The sequence below is a fragment of the Bos indicus genome, chromosome 5 (genome assembly GCF_029378745.1).
Source record: "Bos indicus isolate NIAB-ARS_2022 breed Sahiwal x Tharparkar chromosome 5, NIAB-ARS_B.indTharparkar_mat_pri_1.0, whole genome shotgun sequence".
Classification (NCBI taxonomy): Eukaryota; Metazoa; Chordata; class Mammalia; order Artiodactyla; family Bovidae; genus Bos; species Bos indicus.
The window spans coordinates 71,052,213-71,077,620 of NC_091764.1; the positions used below are offsets into that span (position 1 = coordinate 71,052,213).

Genomic DNA, 25,408 nt, shown 5'->3' on the forward strand with positions numbered 1-25,408 from the left:
ATCATGCTCTCTGGACAATGTGAAAATCCTATGTAGTCAAGCAATGGAGCAGATGCAAAAATAAGGACATAAATGAGAAGTAAGGACAGAAGGGGTAATGTGAGTTGTGTATTGAAATATCAGGCACAGGGAGTTGTAAACATTTCAGCAATACAGATGATGCTAAAAGCAATTTTCAGAAATAGGAGAAAGTAACTTAAAAAAAATAAGAACAAAATAGGAAAACCTAAAAAAAAAAAAGTTATCTTGTATGTAAGCTTTTAAAGGTTATATGAAGATCAAAATGGGAGCATCTTAAGATCTGCAAGGTTTTACTTCAATATTTGAATCTTCAGTTCCTTGTTGCTCCACAAAACATATCACAAAATTAGAAAATTAGTGAGTGTTCATATTTTATGTCTAATAAATTGGTTTTTGCAGACACATGTTGATGACAGGAATGACACAGTCCATCATCAATGTGTGAATGTCAGTGCTTTTCAAAATATTACTGATAAACCTACTGACTTTAAAGGCCTGAAAAAGATGTGTACAGTAATAAGACTCATTTCATGCCTGGTGAAACCAGACAGTCCCTTATCAAAGTGCATTCCCAGCTGTGTCCATGTGCCCAGGCATGGGGAACATTTAGAGCAATAAAAACAGCTGGTTACTTCAACTTTGTTTGAACATTCATTTTAAAATGGTTTTTGCCTGAAATGAGAAAATGACATCTTTAGAACAAGGAAAACAATGTTTGTAGTTTTCTTTTTGAACTCAAAATATTAACTATTACTTCCCAAGGTCATTAATAGGGCCAACTTTGGAGAAATGCTACATATAAGAAAAGCTTATAATACAGAAATGCCATGGCACAAACCATTTCTATTTCTCTACCTCATTTGCTCCCCTCTCCCCTCCCCAGTGGAGAAGGCAATGGCACCCCACTTCAGTACTCTTGCCTGGAAAATGTCATGGACGGAGGAGCCTGGTAGGCTGCAGTCCATGGGGTCGCTGAGGCTCGGACACGACTGAGTGACTTCACTTTCACTTTTCACTTTCATGCATCGGAGAAGGAAATGGCAACCCACTCCAGTGTTCTTGCCTGGAGAATCCCAGGGACAGGGGAGCCTGGTGGCTGCTGTCTATGGGGTCACACAGAGTCGGACACGACTGAAGTGACTTAGCAGCAGCACCACCCCCCCGCCCCGAGTGACTTTCAAAGTGTCCAAGAGGATGTAACATATGTATCTTGGATTATCGGCAGCATTTCCTGCACTGACATCACAGTTCTGGAAGCAGACTTTGCTAAATGACATCACTGGGAAAGCCCAGTTAGAGGGAGTCCACACAGATACTCACTGTTGCCTCATCTCTAGAGATGAGAACCTAGCACCTGCCCAAAGCCTGTTTCTCATCCTCAAATGCCCTCCAGTGTCCACAGGTAACCTGCATCCTTAACTCATCTGTGCACAATGATCACTGGTCCAACCCAGAGGCACAAGTAATATACAATTACTGCATTAAGATGACTAACTTATTGGTAACTTTCAAACTCTAAACCCATTTACGTTACTGAATGCTCAAAGTAAAGACATGCTGTTTCATGTCACATTTTTTCAGAGGAAGTCTGCTTTTCTCTAGCTAGCATTTAGAAGATACTCCAATGGGGGATTTTATTATAAGTTGAGGGATAAGTGTTAGAAAAGAGTATCTTTAAGGTGCATCTCTGAAAGCAACCAGAAGAAAATCAGAAAACAGCAACATTGACCAAAGTGAATCAAGTAGAAATACTAACCATCCTAAGCTATGAAACATTAAACATGAAATATAAACAACATACTACAACTTTATTAGATTTTTCTATTTAGTGTCTGGACTCAGCTGTGGCCTTAGTAACCTATAACTTTAACAACTTCGGGTGTCATAGTACATAGCACCTCGTCTGATTAGGTGGCACAAGACTAGTCAACCTGTCAACACAGAGTAACCATTAGCATCACAGCTGTGGCCATTTCATGTTTTATAATAATTCAATCGCAAATGTAAAGATACTCAGTATTTTGTGGGGGTTGTCTGATGCTGCCTTGTAAGTTATTATTCAAGAAAAGTCTACCTGACCAGGCCTAATTAATGACAGACAGCAGCTGATGCCATTTTTACAGGTAGTCAAAACTCTGCCTTATATTTAGAACAACAAAGGTAACAAGTCTATGAAGAGATATCTTCTTTTGGGTGCCCATCCCTACACTTCCACACACACTCCCCCTCTATAACTTGTCCCATTATCCATCTGTTCAACATCCTTCTTTGACCCATTGGTATGCACCAAGTAAGAATAGCATTTAGGGTTTTGCTCAGTGCAGGACAAGGCGGTATAAAAGTGGATAAGTGGACCAAGTGACAGAGGGAAAAAAGACATTCCCAAACCTTCCTATTTAATAGAATGTTCTTCACAGTACCTCACAGGCTGGAAACAGAGGCTGGCGTAAAGAGCTTCATTCTGATGAAGAAAGACTTGTGTGACTGAGTAAGGCAGTTTCTTGACTTAGCCTCAACCCCATCATATTTTTCTAAAAATCTGTGGGATAATCAGGGAGGAAGCATATGCATTTCTTTCCAAGTGGGGGCAACATGACTCCTCCCAGAAGGAAAGTTTACAACATTGACTCCAGAATTGGAAGCCGCCCCACCATCATTTTGGAACAGGCAGCTAGAGCTGCACACCCTGGAACCTGTCAGGTATCGAGTCTAATGTCTGAAGAGTGTTTTTGTCCACTTCCACTTCACGGAGGGTCAGTGGTGTCCGGTGGCCGTGGTCAGGGTTCTATCCTTTGATAACAGCAATTGGCCTCAGTTTAATGGCCTTCTTGCTGATTCCGGCATCATGGCAGGTGTTCACCACATCCGTCACGTTCTTATAGGACTCAGGGGCCTGTAGGGGTGGAGTTAAACATTGCAAAAGTCTACTTAAAATGGAATCTTTCAAAGTATTAATCGCCACTTGTAATTAGAGAAATGCACATTCAAACAGCACTGAGTTGGGTTTGTTTTTTTTGCCTATAAAATAAGCAAAGATTTATTAAGTTCAGTGTGGGTAAGGGGGAAGTATGATAAACATTCTCATCTTGTTTTATATTTTTTCTGTATTTCTCTAAATTTCCCCAAAGAACGTATATCATGTACATAGTAGGAAAAGCAGTAAATGTAATTGAATAAAGCACATACACCAATATTCAACTGAAAGGAAATGTACCAAATCATTCTTTTAGTGGTAACTGTCTTTGGATGGTAGAGTTATTAACAATTTTGATTTTCCCTTATTATATGTTTCTATAGTTTTCAAAATTCCTGGAATGAACACATAATACCTTCACAATAAGGAAAGGTTATTACATTCACATATATAACTAACTCTGTATTTACGCAGGTGTACATGTGTATTTATACATACACATATACACAGTTTGTGGTTTCTAGTAAGACCTCCCCACCTTCCTTCAGTCTCGCCACCAACAGAAGAAACCTCTTCACACACACCTTTCATCTCCTGCCTGTCAGCACAGCAAGCTTAGAACTCTCACTGAACCCCATGGAGCTGTGTACACACCCCTTTCTGAAAGCCCGTCTCTCCTTCCCTTCCAGTTTCTGAAACGTTTCCGCTGCGACCCCTGAACTCTTTTTCACTGAGTCAAAGGGAAAGAACTTCTTCCCTTCTTGTTTAAACATTCCCTTTGCCTTCTTGTTCTTGCTGAAACCTGGATCTACCCTGAGGATGTTACTTCTGCCTCCAACTTTCTGAAGTGGCAGCTGTTTTCTCTCCCAAACTGGGTCATGCCATTAGGTTGAGAGGAGGGACAGGTGTCCTTGCTCTTGATGGTTCCTTTCAGACAGTTTTCCCTCCTTTCTCTCAGCTCTGAATTTTGCAGTCATCATCTATACCACCTACTACTCTTCTTGCTGCAATCATCTGCTAGAATCCGTTCCCGTTGTTACTGGAAGATTTCCAGCTCCTGGGTCACCCTCAGCCTCTCCGCCTATAATTCCGAACAATTTCAATATCCAGGAAGAGGATCCTTTCAGTACCTGGTGTCCTAGTTCCTTGATTGCTGCTCCTTCAATGCTTACTTCAGCCATTCACTCCCAGAGTCATACCCCAGAACTAGTCATCACCAATGCTTACAACTCCCCCAGTCTCTGCTCCCAACATCCCAGGCTGGTGAACACAGCCTAGGTTTTCACCTCCAACAATCCTTTAAACTTCACGAGACCCACAATCTTTCTTCAACCCATCAACAACCTTGATTACCATTCATTGTGCTGTACTTGCAACCCTGACTAAAGGAAACTCAACATCTATTTCACGCCTCCATCCATAGAGTTGAATGTAGCTGAAAAACACCCAACCAATAAATTTAAGTTCAAGTGGATCCCTGACACTGTTCTGCCAATCACCTAAATTTCACTAAGCCAATCACTCTCTCTTAAATGATGATTTCATACCTGAGCTCCTAACAAAGACAAACTCCATGAGATCTCACCTCCTTTCATCTCCTCAGTTAAGTCACTCAGTTGTGTCCAACTCTGCGATCCCATGAACCGCAGCACGCCAGGCCTCCTTGTCCATCACCAACTCCCAGAGTCCACCCAAACCCATGTCCATCAAGTTGGTGATGCCCTCCAACCATCTCATCCTCTGTCGTCCCCTTCTCCTCCTGCCCCCAATCCCTCCCAGCATCAGGGTCTTTTCAAATGAGTCAGCTCTTTGCAGCAGGTGGTCAAAGTATTAGAGTTTCAGCTTCAACATCAGTCCTTCCAATAAACACCCAGGACTGATCTCCTTTAGGATGGACTGGTTGGATCTCCTTGCAGTCCAAGGGACTCTCAAGAGTCTTCTCCAACACCACAGTTCAAAAGCATCAATTCTTCGGTGCTCAGCTTTCTTTATAGTCCAGCTCTCACATCCACACATGACCACTGGAAAAACCATAGCCTTGACTAGATGGACCTTTTTTGACAAAGTAATGTCTCTGTTTTTTAATATGCTGTCTAGGTTGGTCATAACTTTCCTTCCAAGGAGTAAGTGTCTTTTAATTTCATGGCTGCAATCACCATCTGCAGTGATTCTGGAGCCCTGAAAAATAAAGTCAGCCATTGTTTCCACTGTTTCCCCATCTATTTCCCATGAAGTGATGGGACCAGATGCCATGATCTGTTTTCTGAATGTTGAGCTTTAAGCCAACTTCTTCATTCTTCTCTTTCACTTTCAAGAGGCTCTTTAGTTCTTCATTTTCTGCCATAAGGGTGATGTCATCTGCATATCTGAGGTTATTGATATTTCTCCCCGCAATCTTGATTCCAGCTTGTGCTTTTTCCAGCCCAGCATTTCTCATGATGTACTCTGCATATAAGTTAAATAAGCAAGGTGACATATACAGCCTTGACGGACTCCTTTTCCTATCTGGAACCAGTCTGTTGTTCCATGTCCAGTTCTGTTGCTTCCTGACCTGCAAACAGGTTTCTCAAGAGGCAGGTCAGGTGGTCTGGTATTCCCATCTCCTTCAGAATTTTCCACAGTTAATTGTGATCCACACAGTCAAAGGCTTTGGCATAGTCAATAAAGCAGAAATAGATGTTTTTCTGGAACGCTCTTGCTTTTTCGATGATCCAGTGGATGTTGGCAATTTGATTTCTGGTTCCTCTGCCTTTTCTGAAACCAGCTTGAACATCTGGAAGTTCACGGTTCACATATTGCTGAAGCCTGGCTTGGAGAATTTTGAGCACTACTTTACTAGCGTGTGAGATGAGTGCAATTGTGTGGTAGTTTTGAGCATTCTTTGGCATTGCCTTTCTTTGGGATTGGAATGAAAACTGACCTTTTCCAGTCCTGTGGCCACTGCTGAGGTTTCCAAATTTGCTGGCATACTGAGTGCAACACTTTCACAGCATCATCTTTCAGGATTTGAAATAGCTCGACTGGAATTCCATCACCTCCACTAGCTTTGTTCATAGTGATGCTTCCTAAGGCCCACTTAACTTCACATTCCAGGATGTCTGGCTCTAGGTGAGTGATCACACCATCATGATCATCTGGGTCGTGAAGATCTTTTTTGTACAGTTCTCCTGTGTATTCTTGCCACCTCTTCTTAATATCTTCTGCTTCTGTTAGGTCCCTACCATTTCTGTCCTTTATTAAGCCCATCTTTGCATGAAAAGATGAGCTCAATTTCTGTCCTTTATTGAGCCCATCTTTGCAAGATTCCCTTGGTATCTCTAATTCTCTAATTTTCATCTCCTCAAGGATATTTCTATTAGCAATAGTAACAACTGCTGTCTCTGTATACTGGCATACATTATGAACAGTTTTATGCTGCATACTTTTCAAAATTTCACTTACCTCTTCCATTACCAGCTTGGGTGAGGCGACACGGATTGCAATTCCCATGTCTGCCAATTTGTCGAGGACATCCTGGAAATCTAAATTACGTCTTGACTTTGCTCGGGACAGTGCACGGCCCTAGGTTGGGAAAGGAGTGAACTTCATTTATAAATTATGTTCAATCCCAGTGATTAATTTAAACCCTTAGGATTATATGCTTTTTCCTTGACTTCTTTTTAAACTATAAAAAGAATTAAAAACAATCTTTTCCTATTTCATCAAGCTTATAATATACCTTTTGTTTTAAGATTCATCATCTTTGTGGAAAACAAATTCGCATTTACAAAGCATTTTAAGATTCAGTTTTGTGTTTCTGATTGCTATTATCAAGTAAATACAAATATGTTCATTTAAAATTGTAAATGATAAGTCTATCATCACAAAAACTTTGTGCTGTTTGTAATTTAAAACAGTTTCTCAACCTTAGCACTTACTGACATCCTGGATTAGGTAACTGTCATACATACTCTAAGACATTTAGCAGAATCTTTGGCCTCTACTCACTACATGCCAACAGCAAAACTCCTCTCCCTGACGGTGACAATAAAAAATGCCCTGAAACATTGTTGACATGTGTGAGGGAAGATGATTTTGATCACTGGGTTAAAAATTAGGAGTTGAGAGGCAACTGGAAACAAGAAAGGGTCAGGAGTACGGTTTATATATATAGAGATATATATATGTGAGGGCCTGTCCGGTTGAAAAGATATCCTAGACAGTTTCTTTTTTCCACTCCATCACCAGCTAAGAACGTTGATGGCTTAGAAAAGCAGTAAGAAAACTGGTCTGGGGGCCTACTACCTGTTTTTGTAAATAAAGTTTTATTAGACACAGAAAACCCACTTGTTTATGTACAGTTGCTTTCTACTATGATCGCAAAATGGAATGGCTCCTAGAGATCTTCTGGCCCAAAAAGCCTAAAATGTTCACTGTCTGGTGCTTTATAGAAAGTTTGCCAACGCCTGGCTTAGAAGAAGCAATACACTGAAATAGGTAAGCAGTCTGCACATGGGTCCTGATTTGTAAAACAGGGCGTTTCCTCCAAATCTTGAGTGGATCTACTCAGTAAGGAACAAATTGTGCTAACGGCTACGTCTGTAAATCACTGAGAAACACTGTGCAGTAAACTTGTATCAGGTTAAGTTTTATCAGTTATGCTAGTCTGACAATTTCTCAATCCACATTTTGTGGATTCAGAGTTGAGGAATAGTTCCTAGCCATACAATGAACTCACCAAGGTTGAGATACTTGGTGACCTCAGTATATATTATTAGACAGTATATATTCTGGGGATAAACTCATGTAGAAGACAAGACAGATCCAAACCTCAACTTTGTTAATGTTCAACCAAGGGCTTCCCTGGTGGCTCAGACGGTAAAGAGTCTGCCTGCAGTGCAGGAGACCAGGGTTCAATCCCTGGCTCTGGAAGATCCCCTGGAGAAGGAAATGGCAACCCACTCCAGTGTTCTTGCCTGGAAAATCCCATGGACAGAGGAGCCTTGCAGGCTACGGCCCATGGAATCACAAAGAGTTGTACATGACTGAGAGACTTCGCTTTCACTTTCAAGTATATTTGCCCATCAAAATGCAAAGCAATGACTACACTGAAGATAGTCTTTCTAAGTGAGCTTCTGTTTTCATAACTCACCGCTCCATGACAAGTTGTTCCAAAGGTTTCAGTCATGCCCTGCTCAGTACCAGTAAGAACATAGCTACAGGTTCCCATGGTGCCACCAATGAGCACTGGTTGTCCGGTAAGCTGAGGAAGCACACAAATCAAACATGTTAACATTCAGGAGTGCATGAACTTTCCATGCCTGAGATTTAAATTTCCTCTTGCACTAAAGGACTGTGGAGAAGCCTGGGCCTCTAAATGCACTGCTCTCACAACTACATCAAGACAGTATTTTGATTCTTTGATAACTGAAAGGTAAGGGTAGAGGATGGGAGGGAAAATGTGAGGACCAGAAAAATAGAAGACAGACCAAAAGTAAGAGCAAAACAAAACTCAAATGTGTAGGGAAGAGTTTTTAGGAAGAACCATCCTGAGCAAGCGTGGCACTTGCCCTCTCAGGCTTGTTTCCTGATCTGTGAAATGGCTGGTTAAGGGTCCTTCTAACTTGATCACAGCCAGATATCGAAAGGAGAAGAGGAATGAAACAGACTGAGTTTAGTCTTAATCCTGTCTTCTAATCATTCAAAGGCCTTAAAAGAGAATCTTAATGTATCTTAATGGAGCAGAATATTCTCTATGCAGCATTGTTTAGACAGCACACTGTAAGCACCGATGGAGGGTGAAGTCGTACTTCAGAGAAGACTGGAAATCACTGTTCTCATGGATGACAGACTGTTTTCTTTTCACAATTGCTGCTTTCCTGTTTAAATTCGTCCATATTTAGAACTGTCCAAATCATGCCCCCACTGCTTAAAACCACAAATGGCTCAGTACGTACTTGGTAATCAACCGCAATGAGGGGATGGTGAGGAGGGAAGGCTCGGGTGGACCCCTTCCTGTGTACTAACAGAGTCCGCTCCTTCCCGTCCACCACATGCTGTTCTACTTTGGCAATATTGTGAGAAACATCATAGATCACATGCAGGTCCAAGTCATCAGGGGTTGTGTTGAAGACCTTGGCAAAAGCCTAAGAGAGAAAGCATAATGTTAATAGTGGCCAGAACTAGCTCTTCAGAACTTATTGATTCTGAAAGCTCTGTTCCTGAAGGGAGTGAGGGATCTAAGAGTTCAAAATTAGCAAAATTATTAATCTTCATGTAAAGGACAAAAACTGTCTTTAGACCACAGAGCAAGTGTCACCGAATAAATTGCAACTACTCTTGGGACTTCCCTGGTGGTCCAACGGTTGAGAATCCACTGGCCAGTGCAGGGGACACGGGTTAGATCCCTGGTCCAGGAAGATCCCACATGCCATAGGGCAACTAAGCCCACAAACCACAACTATTGAGCCCACATGCCTAAAGCCCGTGCTCTGCAACCAGAGAAGCCCCTGCAAGAAGCCCAAGAACTGTAACTGGAGAGTAGCCACTGCTCCCTGCAACCAGAGAAAGCCTGAAAGTAGCAACAAAGACCCAGCAAAGCCAAATTCTTTTTTAAAGAAACCCTTTGGGGAGGAAAAAAAGATTACAACTACTCTTGATCTCACTCTTCAGAAGTGCTTCTTCCTCAGCCTCCTGAATTTCAGGAAACAGGACTTCCACCCTCTCCACTGCTCAAGGCAAATTCTAGGAATAATTTTAGTTTCTCTTCTCCCCACTCCTGATACCCTACTGAGTGAGCTTAAGGACACGACAAAAGCTTGGACTCTTTGCCAATATTTTGAATATCTATTACACCAAAACCAAATTATATAGGCTTTGACTTGATTACACTGTTTTAAATCATTTAAGTTCATCATGTATAACTAGGAACAGACAAGCAGCTTCAATTGTACCTGACGGGTTAAGAAGGTCATGGAAGAGCGGTTGACCCAGGCATAGTTCCCAGCCGCTGCCATTCCCTTCAGGTAGTCCTGACCCTCTGGGGAAGCAATTCGAGCACAAGCCAACTGACGGTCATTGACTATAATCTTGTCTCTCTTCATGGCTTTTTCCATAGCTACAAGTGCATCTGAAAGGAGAGAGAGCAACCAAGTCCAAGTCAGCCGGCTTTCCCTTTATAATTCAGATTTACTGCAGAAAGGTAGACTATATTCAAAACCATTCTAAAAAGAAACAAGTAAAATACATTTTTCCCTTTAAATTGTTTCTGAGCTCATCTACTTGTTGGTTAAGATGTATTTATGGAGAATCTTCTGTCAGAGCTGTCTGACACAATGTATGTGGACCCCAAAGAGAACACTTGCTCTCTAGGACTTGTAAGGGGAATGGAGATATAGAGAATTAACAACATCATGGTCTGAGTTACTCTTTTCCTGGCATGTGAATGAGAAGTAGTAAAACATGTATTACTATCACAGCTTTTGAAAATAATTTTCAGTGACTTAACCTAAAAGAACTGGAGATAAGTTGCTAGATCTTCTGCATGCAACTCGAATTCGTGATAAACTGTAGAGAAGTACTCAGTAGAAAGTTCAGAAATGTTAGCCAGTGCTCCATACTCCTGCTAGACAAAATACCCTAAACAGGCCATGTTGGGACAGATCATTAAATTCCCACAGAATGAAACATACATACAAGGATGAACCATAATTGTAACTCAGAGTTTATAATTTCCATGTGTCCATATAAGTTATCCTATATCCATAAACCCTTTCACACATCCTACGAACCATCCAAAATGACCTTTATTTCCCTGCCTCCTGCTTTTGTTTATGCTGTCTTCTGGTCATGAATGTCCTGCACATATGATTGTTCAAATGTTGTGTGTCTATGAAGTCACCTCTAAAATCTTTTACCCAAACATTCTGTCTCTTCCATATTATTTTATCAATTACTATCTTTTGCCTTTAGTTTTTCTTTTTAATAAACATGACATCTTTCTCATGAGATAATCTGACAGCAGAGTCCTTGCCTTACTATTTTATCACTGAATCCATCATAACACCCAATCTTGATAAATCTGCATCTATCATAAATTCTACAATTTAAGATTTTTATTGCTCTTTCTTGGTCAGCTAGTAACAGTAATCTGTAGAGTAAACATAAAAAGTGGAGCTTTTACAACACTGTACAAAATAATTATTCTCATTTTTTTCCAACAAGGAAATTAAAGCCTAGTGAAGTTAATTTGTTCAAAGACGCGTTGCCAGTGAGGAGAACAAGGGTAAAAAACTACAAGTAAACTTTCAGCACTTTCTCCCTTAAACTTCTATATGGTTCCCCATAAAACGTACTTTTTAGCACCAAGCCAAAACTTAGGTCCAGAATATACCTGTGGCAACTTGGTGGCCCAAGCCTCTGCTTCCACTGTGGATCATCACACACACCTGTCCCTTATGGTCAATGCCCATTTTCTTAGCAGCATACTCGTTGAAAATCTCATCCACAACCTGGATTTCTGCATAGTGGTTGCCTGCTCCCAGAGTCCCCAACTACAAAAGTAAGAACGTTTGATAAAACAGCAGCTACTCTGGTTTGAAAAAAATCCATTTAAAAAGCAAATTGGTAGGAACAATCAACAAAAAGATAACCACACAAATAGTGTTTTATGTAATAAAGAAACTTCTAAGCTTAGAAAAGTTTCATTTATTTCAAGTAGTATTCCACACAACTAAAATAGTGTACAGCAGTTCCTGCAGTTTACTGTTCATTATCTGCTTGAGGTACAACACATTAAAAGCTTCATCAACCAAAACTCAGACCATCAAAGGGCTCACAGGACAATTTAAACATCATGGAGAGAATGGTCAAATTTTGGGATGAACTCTGATGAATGCTGACTCTTACACATCACTGGAAGGATATATCCCATAATTGGAGCTAATAGATGATTTAGGGACCCAGAAAATGGCAGTGCAACAAGAGTCTTCAGAGGTTGCCTAGTTTTAACTTTTATCTCAATTCTCAGCTAAGAAAACAAGACCCAGAAGGCAAGAGACTTGCCTAAAGTCATAGTGAATTAGTGGCAAAGCCATTACAATTAGTGTAAATTTCAAACATCTGGTATATTTTTAATCTCATGGACACCACGAACTGACAAGGTATCTGTTTTCAACCTAGATGCTAGAAAACTTTCAGCCAAATCTGTAGATTGTCAAAGTTTATACATAAGCAATTTTGGTATACATTTTAAGTCTTATAATCATATTTCATTTTCTTCCCATCCACTTCTAATTCATGACACCTTGTTTTATTTTATGAATATGTGCAAACTCCTGACAGCTTTTTAAGAGTAAGAATGAAGCATAAATAAAACTGTGTTCCTCTCAATGTACTCCGAAAAACGCTGGGGATATACTCTCCACACATGGAAGACAGACTCCCCCCCTCGCCCCGCCAAAAAAAAACCATGAAAAAAATGAACGTCTCCCCTCCAGAGTGAGTGTTACCTGGGGAAGGCCTCTTTTTTTAGCCCTGGCTGAGACTTTATTGGGATCAGCTTGCAGCATCCTTCCATACTCCTCACAGTGCTCCTTGTCCTCTGCCCAGGCATAGCCTTCTCTCAGGGACCAGTCCACACCCATCTCCAAGGCCTCCTCCAAGTCTCTGAGTGAGTAACAAGGTGAAGGTCACTTCACAGCCAAGGCAGATCAAAACCTAAGAATGACCACATCTCAAAGGGCAGAGGAAAGCACTCCATTTATTGCCTGTGCCTCAGGCATCGTGTGGGACACAGTTCATGCTATTAGCAATTTTAGTTTTTTGAGGAAAGCAGTTTCATAAATAATTGAATACTGAAGTACTAAACACCACATTGGAGATGATTATAGTTCTTCACATTTTTACAGCCCCTCATACTTTTCAAATTTTATTTCCCTCTCTGATCCTGAGTTCTATGATGCAGTGATTAAGCAGCCACAGAAAATTTATAACTATAACCAACAGTCATTATCTATCACCAACTTTACCACAGTTAACACTAACTTTTCATAGTAACGTATGAAAAATTACAAATAATAAATAAAGCTATCTCAATGTCCTCAGGCAACAGAAGTACTACCTAGCTTTACTGTATCTGCATTTTGAAGTTGAGGTGTATACACATTAAACCCCTAGAAGGAAAAAGCTCTCATCTTCACCTAAGGTCCAGCCCCTTTTCAAAATATTATCAGGAGCAATTACAATGATCAATGTGCTCTCCCCACAACAGCTCATTTCAAACATTACCTATTAGGACAAAATTCCTATCAAAAGTATTTGTAAAGATGCTTGGAATTTATTAGATGTTCCAAGTATGCTTTTCAAAGTGGAACTGCATGTCAGGGACCACATAAAATCACAGAATAAGCATCTTCCAAAAGTATCAGTTTTACTCTAAGTGTTTTTTGGGGGGTTGTGTTTTGCTTTTTGGTAAATAGGAGTTGTATATAACAGGAAATAGCTAAAACGTTTTGATATTAATGTCTGTACACGTATCTGAATAGAACACAAAATTCATACAAATTTTAAAGATAAAACAGAAGATATTAAAGAGGTACACTTATTAAGCACACCCTGCAAAGTGTAAGGTGTACAGCTTTACACAAGATATGACACAGTACACCGATGGCCACTGCAGGGTAGTCTTACATGGAATTCTCTACTTTGGAAATACATGATATTGTAGGTGAAGAACAAACTCAGGGCTATCACCCAAAAAGGAAGGTCATCAATAAATACATCTTCACTGACAAAGGACAGTGCTCTTCAGAATATAACCTCTGAAGCCAAAGGATCCTTGATGTGAATCCTGACTTTACTAGCTTATTTACTATTCTCTCTTTAAACCTCAGTTTCCTTTCTTGTAAACCACGGATAATATTAGCATTATTACCTACACAAAATGATATACACATCCACCACCACACAATGCTTTGCACATAGGAAATGCTCAGTAAACATTAATGGATATTATTCTATTTAGAACTGTATGTCAAAGGCTGTCACAATGAACATGAATTGACTAGTGTTTCTAACAAACATTATGGACCTCATGCTTAAAAAAACAGTTCATTACACTTCCTGAAAAGTGACTGAACAATCCCTATCTCCTAAATGTCCTACACTGAAAATGAGGATCACGTGGTTATTATCTCTCATTCCATATATTGGAAACTTTTGTTCTTACTTGGCATTCATTGGGATGACACCTTTTGACCCCACTCCCACAGGAATGTGGTCAAACATAGCTTGGGCAAGTTGCTCTTTCACAGGCTGAACATCACTTTCATCTAAATTGGTTCTCAGCAAGCGGACACCACAGTTAATGTCAAACCCAACACCACCTACAAAATAGAGAAAAATTAAGTCAAATATTAGCAAAACCAGGTGGTTAAGCATTGTTACCAGTGGTTACCCACTATGAATAAAGGGTTTAAAAGATAGCCATTCTTAAAGATTATGTTTTAAAGTAGCTGACAAAGTAGCTAACAACAACATAATTTAAACACATACTGTGGGCCAAGGAGGCAAAAATAACCATAAGTAACATTTAGACTAGAGATTAAAATGTGAATTATGTGCTTCTCTTTTTTTCTCGGTCACTCTTATCAGGGGTTCATGAATTCTATTAGTCCTTTCAAAGAACCAACTTTTGACTTTGTTGATCCTTTCCATTGTATATTGTTTCATTAATCTTGCTCTTATTTCCATCTTTCTATCTTTCCTGGGTTTAATTTGTTGTGCTTTTTGTTAACTTTTTGAGATGGATGCTTATATCATTGATACTGTAGCCTTTCTTCCTTTGTAATCTGTGCACTGAAGGCTGTGTATTTCTATTCAAGGATGGTATTAATAGTAACAATTTTTATACAGGTTATTTTTAAAATTATCATTAAAATTATTTGTAGTTTCCATTATGATTTTCTTGACCCATGGGTTATTTAAATGCATACTGCTCAATTTACAAACATATGGGGTTTCTTCCCCTTAGTTTTTATTGTTCATGATTTCTAACTTAACTCCACTGTGGTAGGATACTACTCTTTGTAACAGTGGTTCTTACGTATGGCCCAGAGATCATTTCATGTCTTTAGGATTAACTGTATAACAATGCTAAGACATTCATTAGCCTTCTAAATGCATTCTCTCTACTGCACAGTGAAGTTTTCCAAAGGCTACATGACATGTGATAACATGTTTGCTGTGAGGCATAATGAAACATGGAATGTGTCCTTACATGTTACTGTTTTAAACTTTTTCAGTTTTAATTTCCAGTAAGGTAAACATCAACAAAAGCCTTTGAGACCAACCTTCAATAATTTTAAGAATGTAAAAAGGTCTCAAGTCTAAAGTTTGAGAACTGCTACTCTGATTTCAATGCTTTGAAATCTGAGATCATCTTCGTGGCTCAGTACATGGTCTAGTTTTGGTGAACATTCTATGTGCGCTTGAAAAGAACGTGTATTCTACAATTCTTGGGTGCACTATAATGTGGGTGCATGTACAATCACATACATATCTTAGAGGTGAAGGTGTCAAGTCTGTAACAGGGTTATTCGCATCAGCTGCGTCCTTAAGGACAAATCTGCCATGACCTCAAAAGAAAAGCTAAAAGTGCTAAATATTGGGCGCATGTACTTGCACTTTTTCCTCTGGATCTTAGCCTCACAAATTCTTACTGTCTCAACAGTTTTCTTATGGTTTCAACAGATGTGTTTTGGTTTTGTTTTGAAATTTTTACACAGCTTTTCTCATTATTCTTGGCAGAGGATTGCTCTAAAATGATCCTGTCCACCAAAACTCTCAACATATAATTTGTACTTTCATCTTTTTTTTTCAGACTCTAGAGCAAAGATACTATTTCTGGTGTGAAATATTTTCAGTGAAAGCATACCACAGCAGAAAAGAAGTGTACAACTAGAAGTGGATAATAACGATGATAATACAAGCAAACGCTTATCAAGTACTTCCTAAGTGTCTAGCATTGTACTAAGTACTTTAGCACAGCTTAATGCATTTAATCTTCACAAAAATATTATGTCGTAAGTAATATCATTAGCTCCAATTTGTCTAAGAGGTAACTGTGACACAAAGAAGATACACTAGCCAGGGAAGTCTTTTGGTTTGTTTTGTAGCCAATGTCTGAATAATGCCTGGCACAAAGTAGGAGCTCAAATAGTTTTAAATAAATATATGCTTTTATTTGATATTTTAATAGCCTCCAAGTGTCCACAATTAATCCTCTTAGAAAATGAAGAACAGAAATGATAGAACATGATGAAGCTGACATGCACACACAAAAAGCAGCCACAATCTATTCTAGAAAGGCTATGATTCTGAGAAGCTACACGCCTGACAGCAGACGTGTACAGTGACCTTACCTGGGGATACCACTGCTTCAGGGTCGTTCATATCAAAGGCTGCCATATTTCCAATAGCAAACCCATAACCTGAATGGACATCAGGAAGACCGATGGATCGCTGAAAGAAAATCAGAAAAAGAAATACAGCTTTCTCCACCTGGCACTCTGGCTGCCTGACAGATCTTACTCTAAAACAGACTGGGAATTAAAACCTTCCCCAAATCAAGATTCTGTTTTCATGAAATCTTCTCTATTGGTGGAAATTGGGTATAAAAATTCCTAATCATAAAGCTAGATATGGCAGGAAAGACTTTTTACAAAGTTTGACCACTGGGATTTTCCCACTTGCAGTTCAGCCAAAAGACAAAAAAATCCACAACATTCCCCACCCCCTCAAATCCTGACCATTAACTAAGAAAACTGAAAAGAGAAACGCCTCAGTACAACATGATATAGGACAACCATACGCTAATTTTAATACTATCACATTTTAAAGATGATGCTTAGACATTGACAAATTGTGGTCATGTCAGGTTGACAGGAGAGGAATGCCAGATTTACAAAGGTCCTCAGTGTTTAAGAAATAAGACAAATGTAACACATCAGATGGAGTGAAAACTGTGCACTGTCTACATCCGGGGCCTAGGGAAGTATCCTGACTCAGAAAGAATGGAGATCACAACATGGTAGGGATATATGCAGACACCTGAACACTTCCTTAAATGTACAAGCCACGTCTCTTCATTTCTTCCCCCAAGTGCTGAACATAGTAACCTGCACCAGGACCTCAAAACATGTCTGCTGGATTTAACATCTACCCCTAATGGTGGAATCTGAAATGCAGACTTGGGTGGGGTCCCCACTTGTACCATCCATTTCTATCCCCAGCATCACCACCAGCCTCTTTTTCCACTCATATCCTTAACAGTTATATTGTGCGCCTCTCTCCCTTCCCTCAGTCCTAACCCTTATACTTCTTTCCAGTATTCCTCCAGTCCTCCTCTTGAACGCGGCCACACTGAAACTTTCCCTGGTGGCACACTAATACAAGAGTGATGTGTACAACAACAAGAGACAAGAGAATAAAGTCTACTCCAAAGGTTCTCAAACACAGATTCTGGCCAAAGGCAGCCAGAGACTGAGATATACCCAGATTCAATTACTTCTTTAAATTCCACAGTTATTTCTAGATGTTTGAGGGCCACTGTCTAGATGATACCACTATCAGCTAGGCATGGCCATTCACCTATTCAACAAACTTTTAGACTAAAAGAAAATATAAGTGACTAAAGCTCTGAATATGGACTCACATGAACAATCCCAGGCAGGGCGGCCACATTGCCAATTTGTTTCATGGCTGGCAGGAAGCCACCAACACCTGAAAACAAAATTTCAATATGAAAAAAGTGAACACATTTGATTTTTGGTAGTTTAGTTCAATTCACTCACTCAGTCATGTCTGACTCTTTGCGATCCCATGAATCATAACATGCCAGGCCTCCCTGTCCATCACCAACTCCCAGAGTCCACCCAAACCCGTGTCCATCAAGTCGGTGATGCCATCCAACCATCTCATCCTCTGTTGTGCCCTTCTCCTCCTGCCCTCAATCATTCCCAGCATCAGGGTCTTTTCAAATGAGTTAGCTCTTTGCATCAGGTGGCCAAAGTATTGGAGTTTGAGCTTCAACATCAGTCCTTCCAATGAACACCCAGGACTGATCTCCTTTAGGATGGACTGGTTGGATCTCCTTGCAGTCCAAGGGACTCTCAAGAGTCTTCTCCAACACTACAGTTCAAAAGCATCAATTCTTCGGCACTCAGCCTTCTTCACAGTCCAACTCTCACATCCATACATGACCACAAGAAAAACCATAGCCTTGACTAGACGCACCTTTGTTGGCAAAGTAATGTGTCTGCTTTTTAATATGCTGTCTAGGTTGGTCATAACTTTCCTTTCAAGGAGTAAGCATCTTTTAATTTCATGGCTGCAATCACCATCTGCAGTGATTCTGGAGCCCTGAAAAATAAAGTCAGCCACTGTTTCCCCATCTGTTTCCCATGAAGTGATGGGACTGGATGCCATGATCTTAGTTTTCTGATTGTTGAGCTTTAAGCCAACTTTTTCACTCTCCTCTTTCACTTTCAACAAGAGGCTCTTTAGTTCTTCTTCACTTTCTGCCATAAGGGTGGTGTCATCTGCATATCTGAGATTATTGATATTTCTTCCGGCAATCTTGATTCCAGCTTGTGCTTCCTCCACCCCGGCATTTCTCATGATGTACTCTGCATATAAGTTAAATAAGCAGGGGGACAATATACAGCCTTGACATACTCCTTTTCCTATTTGGAACTAGTCTGTTGTTCCATGTCCAGTTCTAACTGTTGCTTCCTGTCCTGCATACAGGTTTCTCAAGAGGCAAGTCAGGTGATCTGGTATTCCCATCACTTTCAGAATTTTCCACAGTTTATTGCGATCCACACAGTCAAAGGCTTTGGCATAGTCAATAAAGCAGAAATAGATGTTTTTCTGGAACGCTCTTGCTTTTTCAATGATCGAGTGGATGTTGGCAATTTGATCTCTGGTTCCTCTGCCTTTTCTAAAACCAGTTTGAACATATGGAAGTTCATGGTTCACATATTGCTGAAGCTTGGCTTGGAGTATTTTAAGCATTACTTTACTAGCATGTGAGATGAGTGCAATTGTGCAGTAGTTTGAGCATTCTTTGGCATTGCCTTTCTTTGGGATTTTTGGCAGAAATATAGTCACTTTTCTAGACTGGATTAAATGAAGGGGTAGTGGTTAGGACTACAAAAACAAAGTTTTCATAAGTGTGTTTGAGAATAAGTGGGAAAGAAGGCAGCACACACACAGGAAAGCAGTGAGGGCAACCACACTAATTACAAACACGCCGTCAGTATTCTGTGCAGACTATGATGGTTGCCTGCAAATACTGTACTTGGAGTTGTAAAACATAATCATTACACATTATGTTGTCAATATAAAAAAAGCATTAACTGTTCATAATATTTATTAAAACAAAAACAAAAACAAAACAGTTTTACTCTAAATGACAAAAAAGGGCAATTAGGAAGTGTTGTGAAACTGCATGGAGTCAGGGGATCTGGGGTTGTAATATCAGCACATCTTTTTAGACAAGTCAGCATGCCCTGGTGAGACAGTGGTGAAATTTATTTTAGGTTTGTTGACCTAAAAAATAAAAGGGTTAAAACTAGATTTCTATTTCACCATCATCATCAGAATGTTATACATTTATCTCTATATCTGCCCGTAGTCTTGCAAGATAGGTGTGATAAACTCTTTTTTATGGATGAGATAACTGAAGTTTAGTGAGACTAAAGGCATACTGACTTTGTAATTAGACACAACTGGTTCTGAATTCTGGTTCTGTTACTGAGAAACTATAGCCTTGGATGAACTAAAATGACTTAACCTCACCGAGCCTTGACTTAAACATCTGTAAAATGGAGGTATCTTCCTCTTAGAGTTAGTCCAAGAATTATATGCCATAAGCTATGTAAATGCCTGTACATTTACATAGTAAGTGCACAGTAAATGGTTGTTCTTATTGTAACTGTCAGAGGTTGGCTGCAAAACCAACCAGGTCCATCCAGCTAAAGTGCTTTACAAGCTCAGGCGGCCAAAAATGTGATCACGAATAAGTAACAGGCTTTTGTCTCACTTCAGGTCTTGATCATTCCTTGACAATACTTTTGTATTTTTAAATTATAATTACTTGAGTTACCATTTTCACGCCACAAGGTATACACTAGTTGTACTGCCACATGTAAAACTCTATAATTTACGTACCACCACCTCGACAGGCATTCCTTAATTCTTCAAACATTAATTTTTCCAGAGAATCATTCACATAGAAAACTCCTTCAACCTGGTATCAAAGAAAGGGAAAAATTATGTCAGAGCACACGGACCTGATATACAAGTACTGGATAGAATACAAACACTGCAGACAATATTTATTTTGCTTTACTCTTCATAAAATACTCTCACACTACCTTAAATAGCAGAAAACTTCTTACAAGATGTTCCCATCTTTAAATATACCTTTGAAATGTATTTTACAATGTTCCACAAATCATTTTGTTTATTCTTCTACTCTCATAAGCCACATTTAAAAGTTCAACAGGTAAAATATTTTGTGTGCATGTGGGATTAAGAAAAGTCTTCCAACAATGCTCTCACTAAGGCCAAAGGTCTCAGTATTCTTGTGCTTCTAAAACATCAGTAGGTTTTGGAAAAAAAAAAGAATCAAAAGCTCAGATCTAAACATACAAATGCAATCATCTGACCTAAGCATACTTTTTCCATGTCTAAGACAACAGCACACTACACTTTACTGTCCTCTGTTTTGATTTGATAAGTACAAATCTATACTTATGTAAACAGTGAATAAAAAAAAAGCTTAGTTTTACAATCTGTGTAATTCTAAGAGAATAAAAAAGCTTGATGATAGAGGCACACACAAGACAATGGAAGATATACTTATGTAACACCAAAGGTGAGAACAGGTTAATCAGAGATCAAATATTATGAAGGATCTGCCAAGCAGTGAAGAACCAAAGACTTAATAATCATCTGGACAAGGAAATTGATTTATCAGAAGGAAAACTTCTGCATCGTACCACTGGGAGACTAACAATACCAGTTGATGGAGAATATCTCCAGCACACTTTTCTAAAGGGTCGCATTTATTATTCACCGCTTACTGAGGACTCATTATGTGTCAGGACTGTACTGCACAGTAGGGGAGAGACAGAAACGATGCAGGGTTGTCCCTTTGTGCAGCTTCCAGTCTAGGATGTGGTCGACTAGAACATGCAGAGCGTGCAATGACGCCAGTGCTGTAATAGAAGCAGAGTTCTACAGAAAAATCTGATGTAGAAGGGGCTCAACAGTCTAGGGTGGGGGCGTGGGGGGGTGCTTCACAGTTTGTTCCCTTTGTGAACACTGAGCTGGCTCTTTAAAGACAAAAGACATTACTGGAACAGCAACATATTTAGGAGCTGAATGGAAAGATGACATAAAGATGGGAGAGAAATGTTTTTAAGGAACAAAGAGAAATTTTTAGTGTAGCACATGGTTCTTGTGAGAGGAATGGAGATTGAGAGATGAGAATTCAAGTGTTAAATTCTCTACTCTTAAGAGAATGGGAATTCAACACAAGCCTAGCATAAAGGTCAGTAACTTTTTAAGAGCAATATATCAATGTTTCAACTTTCCATTCCCAAGGGAGAGGTGGTAGCAAAGTGTTGTTTCAATAGTTAATGGAAAGTGCTGACCAAAATCAGACTTGCTCCCATGCAGAATTAGCAGGAGAGTGTGAATTAAAAGTTAAGCTAGGACTGCTGTCAAAACATGACAATGTGTGTCACAATCCTCTTAGGATGATCATATGATTTTTTATTTTCTACTCCATTCAGAGAACCGGATTCCATAAAAAGAAACTGCTCCTGCTGCTACTGCTAAGTCGCTTCAGTCGTGTCCGACTCTGTGCGACCCCATAGACGGCAGCCCACTAAGCTCCTCTGTCCCTGGGATTCTCCAGGCAAGAATACTGGAGTGGGTTGCCATTTCCTTCTCCAATGCATGAAAGTGAAAAGTGAAAGTGAAGTCGCTACCACGGGGAAAAAACAGAGCAAAAAGGAGGTTTACCGCTATGGGTTTTTCCTCCCCTCGGCGTCTAGCTAAGTGCTTTGTTCATAGGGGACACTCAATAATAATACTGAGTAAAACAGTGGAGTGGCTCTCAGGAACTTTTACCAAGGCGCAGAATCACAAACCTTCAGTACACTTGCAGGGTATCTAAAGGGATTTCAAAAGCCATTTAAGAACATATGCGCCAAAACCTCACAAATGCCTTCTTTCTTCACTTTAATGAAAGATAGTAAGCATAAATGGCAAGGAAGCCCCAAAATAACAGAGACCAGGTTTTCAAACTCTAGTATCAGGGTCCCAAGTCTTCGTCGGGAATACATCATCCTGTCAGACGAAGACATGAACTGGACACCATGTCTTAGCTGAGCTTCTACTAGGTGAGTAAAAGAAGTTGTGCAATCGACTGACCCTCCAGGCCCTACTGACAAGTGCCTGTGAAAAAGAAAACACCCCGCCCTGTGACCTTTCTCGTCTGTTTCGAGAAGAAAGACTGTTCTATTAAAACTTTGCCTGTCAATTAAAAAAAAAAAAAAAAACACCCACAAAGAACAGTACAGTGAGCTAAAAACTCTGTACAGTGAATACAGGTCCGTAAACGTTACATGAATGACCAGCATGACTCAGAGGAGCGGAGTTTGGCCCAAGCAACTCCACTCCGGACTTGCTGAGCACCTAGTGGAAGACCGCTGCTGTCTCCAAGGCTCAGCAACGGTCCATTTATGAGACTTCTGTGTGAAAACGCTTCGCAAAGGCCAGTTTCTTATTTATGTGGGTGCGCTGGACGCATTCCGCTTTCTTCCCCCTCACCGTGCTGGGACGTCTCCACCGGAGACGTTGGGTCGGCACGGAGGAAGCACTCATGGGACGGAGGGGAACTTGGGGTAGACGCCAGAGGAAATCCGCTGGCGGCGGGACGAGGGCGGCCCCCGCGCGCTAGGGGTCTGGAGGGGTTGGAGGAGGCCCAGCCCGGTGGGCAGGGAGGCGCCACGGACCCCCAGCCACGGAGCCCTGCTCCCCCGCCTCACCTGCATGTTGGGCACGAAGCCCTTCTTGATTCTCCAGCAGTTCTTACTGATCTTTTCCAAGAACTGCAGCTCATCATTATAACTGCGACTCATGGTGGCGAAAACTCACGGCTTCCCTTTGAGAATCCACTGGCCGCGTTGTCCCGCTGACTTAAACACCGCCTTCCGGCACTCAGCGCGCAGGCGCGGCCGGTTCCGCAGCAGGGTGGGCGACGGCAAGCGCCGAGGTTCAAAACTTGTATCAATCGCGCGCGCTCTCTTTTTCCTTTACTAGTTAAGATAGACCATCCTCTAGCATTTATCTTTGTGGATGTTAACTAGTCAGTCTCTTCCACGCTAAAGCTAAGCTAAATCCAGTACTTTTTAGTATGATCTAGTTATCTTTCGTTTTGGAAGTGCTTTTCAGCATTGGACAGAGGAGCCTGGTAGGCTACAGTCCATAGGGTGGCAAAGAGTTGGACATAACTGAGCAAACCTCATATTCACATTCAGCATTGAAAAACACACTGAATCTGGATCAGGTCCAGTTGTTCCAAGGAATCACCTGCTTGGAGTTTCAGTTCAGTTCAGTCGCTCAATCATGTCCAACTCTTTGCGACCCCATAGACTGCAGCACGCCAGGATTCCCTGTCCATCACCAACTCCCGGAGCTTATTCAAACTCACGTCCATCCAGTCGGTGATGTCATCCAACCATCTCATTCTCTGTCGTCCCCTTCTCCTCCTGCCTTCAATCATTCCCAGCATAAGGGTCTTCTCAAATGAGTCAGTTCTTCCCATTAGGTGACCAAAGTATTGGAGTTTCAGCTTCAGCATCAGTCCTTCCAATGAATATTCAGGACTGATTTCCTTTTTTTTGTAATACAAATTTATTTATTTTAATTGGAGGCCAATTACTTTACAATGTTGTATTGGTTTTGCCGTACATCGACATGAATTGGCCACGGGTGTACACCTGTTCCCCATCCTGAACCGCCCTCCCACCTCCCTCCCCATCCCATCCCTCTGGGTCAGGACTGATTTCCTTTAGGATGAACTGATTGGATCTCCTTGCAGCTCAAGGGACTCTCAAGAGTCTTCCCCAACACCACAGTTCAAAAGCAACAATTCTTTTGAGCTTGGAGTTTCAGTTCAGTTCAGTTCAGTCGCTCAGTCGTGTCCGACCCTTTGCAACCCCATGAATCGCAGCACACCAGGCCTCCCTGTCCATCACAAACTCCCGGAGTTCACTCAGACTCAGGTCCATTGAGTCAGTGATGCCATCCAGCCATCTCATCCTCTGTCGTCCCCTTCTCCTCCTGCCCCCAATCCCTCCCAGCATCAGAGTCTTTTCCAATGAGTCAACTCTTCGCATGAGGTGGCCAAAGTGGAGATACCCCTCGACCAAGGTAAGGAGCAGTGGCTGTGCTTTGCTGGAGCAGCTGTGAAGAGATACCCCACGCCCAAGGTAAGAGAAACCCAAGTAAGATGGTAGGTGTTCCAAGAGGGCATCAGAGGGCAGACACTCTGAAACCATACTCACAGAAAACTAGTCGGTCTAATCACACTAGGACCACAGCCTTGTCTAACTCAATGAAACTAAACCATGCCCGTGGGGCAACCCAAGATGGGCAGGTCATAGTGGAGAGATCTGACAGAATGTGGTCCACTGGAGAAGGGAATGGCAAACCGCTTCAGTATTCTTGTCTTGAGAACCCCATGAACAACTTGGAGTTTACACCCCACAAAAGCAGAGACATTACTTTTCCAGCAAAGATCCATCTAGTCAAAGCTATGGTTTTTCCAGTAGTCATGTATGGATGTGAGAGTTGGACTACAAAGAAAGTTGAGCGCCGAAGAATTGATGCTTTTGAACTGTGGTGTTGGAGAAGACTCTTGAGAGTCCCTTGGACTGCAAGATCCAACCAGTCCATTCTAAAGGAGATCAGTTCTGGGGGTTCATTGGATGGACTGATGTTGAAGCTGAAACTCCAATACTTTGGCCACCTGATGCAAAGAGCTGACTCATTTGAAAAGACCCTGATGCTGGGAAAGATTGAGGGCAGGAGGAGAAGGGCACAACAGAGGATGAGATGGTTGGATGGCATCACCGACTTGGTGGACATGGGTTTGGGTGGACTCCGGGAGTTGGTGATGGACAGGGAGGCCTGGCGTGCTGTGATTCATGGGGTCACAAAGAGTCGGACATGACTGAGCGACTGAACTGAACTGAACTGAGTGAGGGAGAAAGAGATGTCTGTAGCTGAGAAAGAGAAACATTTAAACAGATACCACAATGGAAATTTTGTAATGTTTCAAAACGAATTTGTGAACACATTAAATACTTAAGTCAGAAAAGAGCATTCCGAAGAACGAAACATGACAGTTTATCA

The 25,408-nt window shown here is 40.9% G+C and overlaps 1 protein-coding gene across 1 annotated transcript; it reads right to left on the reverse strand.

Annotated features, from left to right (window-relative positions):
* Window positions 1–1,808: 1,808 nt before the first annotated feature.
* Window positions 1,809–23,205, reverse strand: RTCB (RNA 2',3'-cyclic phosphate and 5'-OH ligase). The gene is made up of 12 exons (XM_019961254.2): window positions 23,038–23,205; window positions 20,147–20,225; window positions 17,628–17,695; window positions 16,336–16,435; window positions 14,142–14,298; window positions 12,424–12,580; window positions 11,307–11,466; window positions 9,868–10,043; window positions 8,872–9,060; window positions 8,067–8,177; window positions 6,377–6,496; window positions 1,809–2,914 (listed from the first exon to the last, which is right to left on the reverse strand). Exons 1-12 carry the CDS (start codon window positions 23,128–23,130, stop codon window positions 2,807–2,809), a joined length of 1,518 nt encoding a protein of 505 aa, XP_019816813.1. The 5' UTR covers window positions 23,131–23,205; the 3' UTR covers window positions 1,809–2,806.
* Between the last annotated feature and the right edge of the window lie 2,203 nt (window positions 23,206–25,408).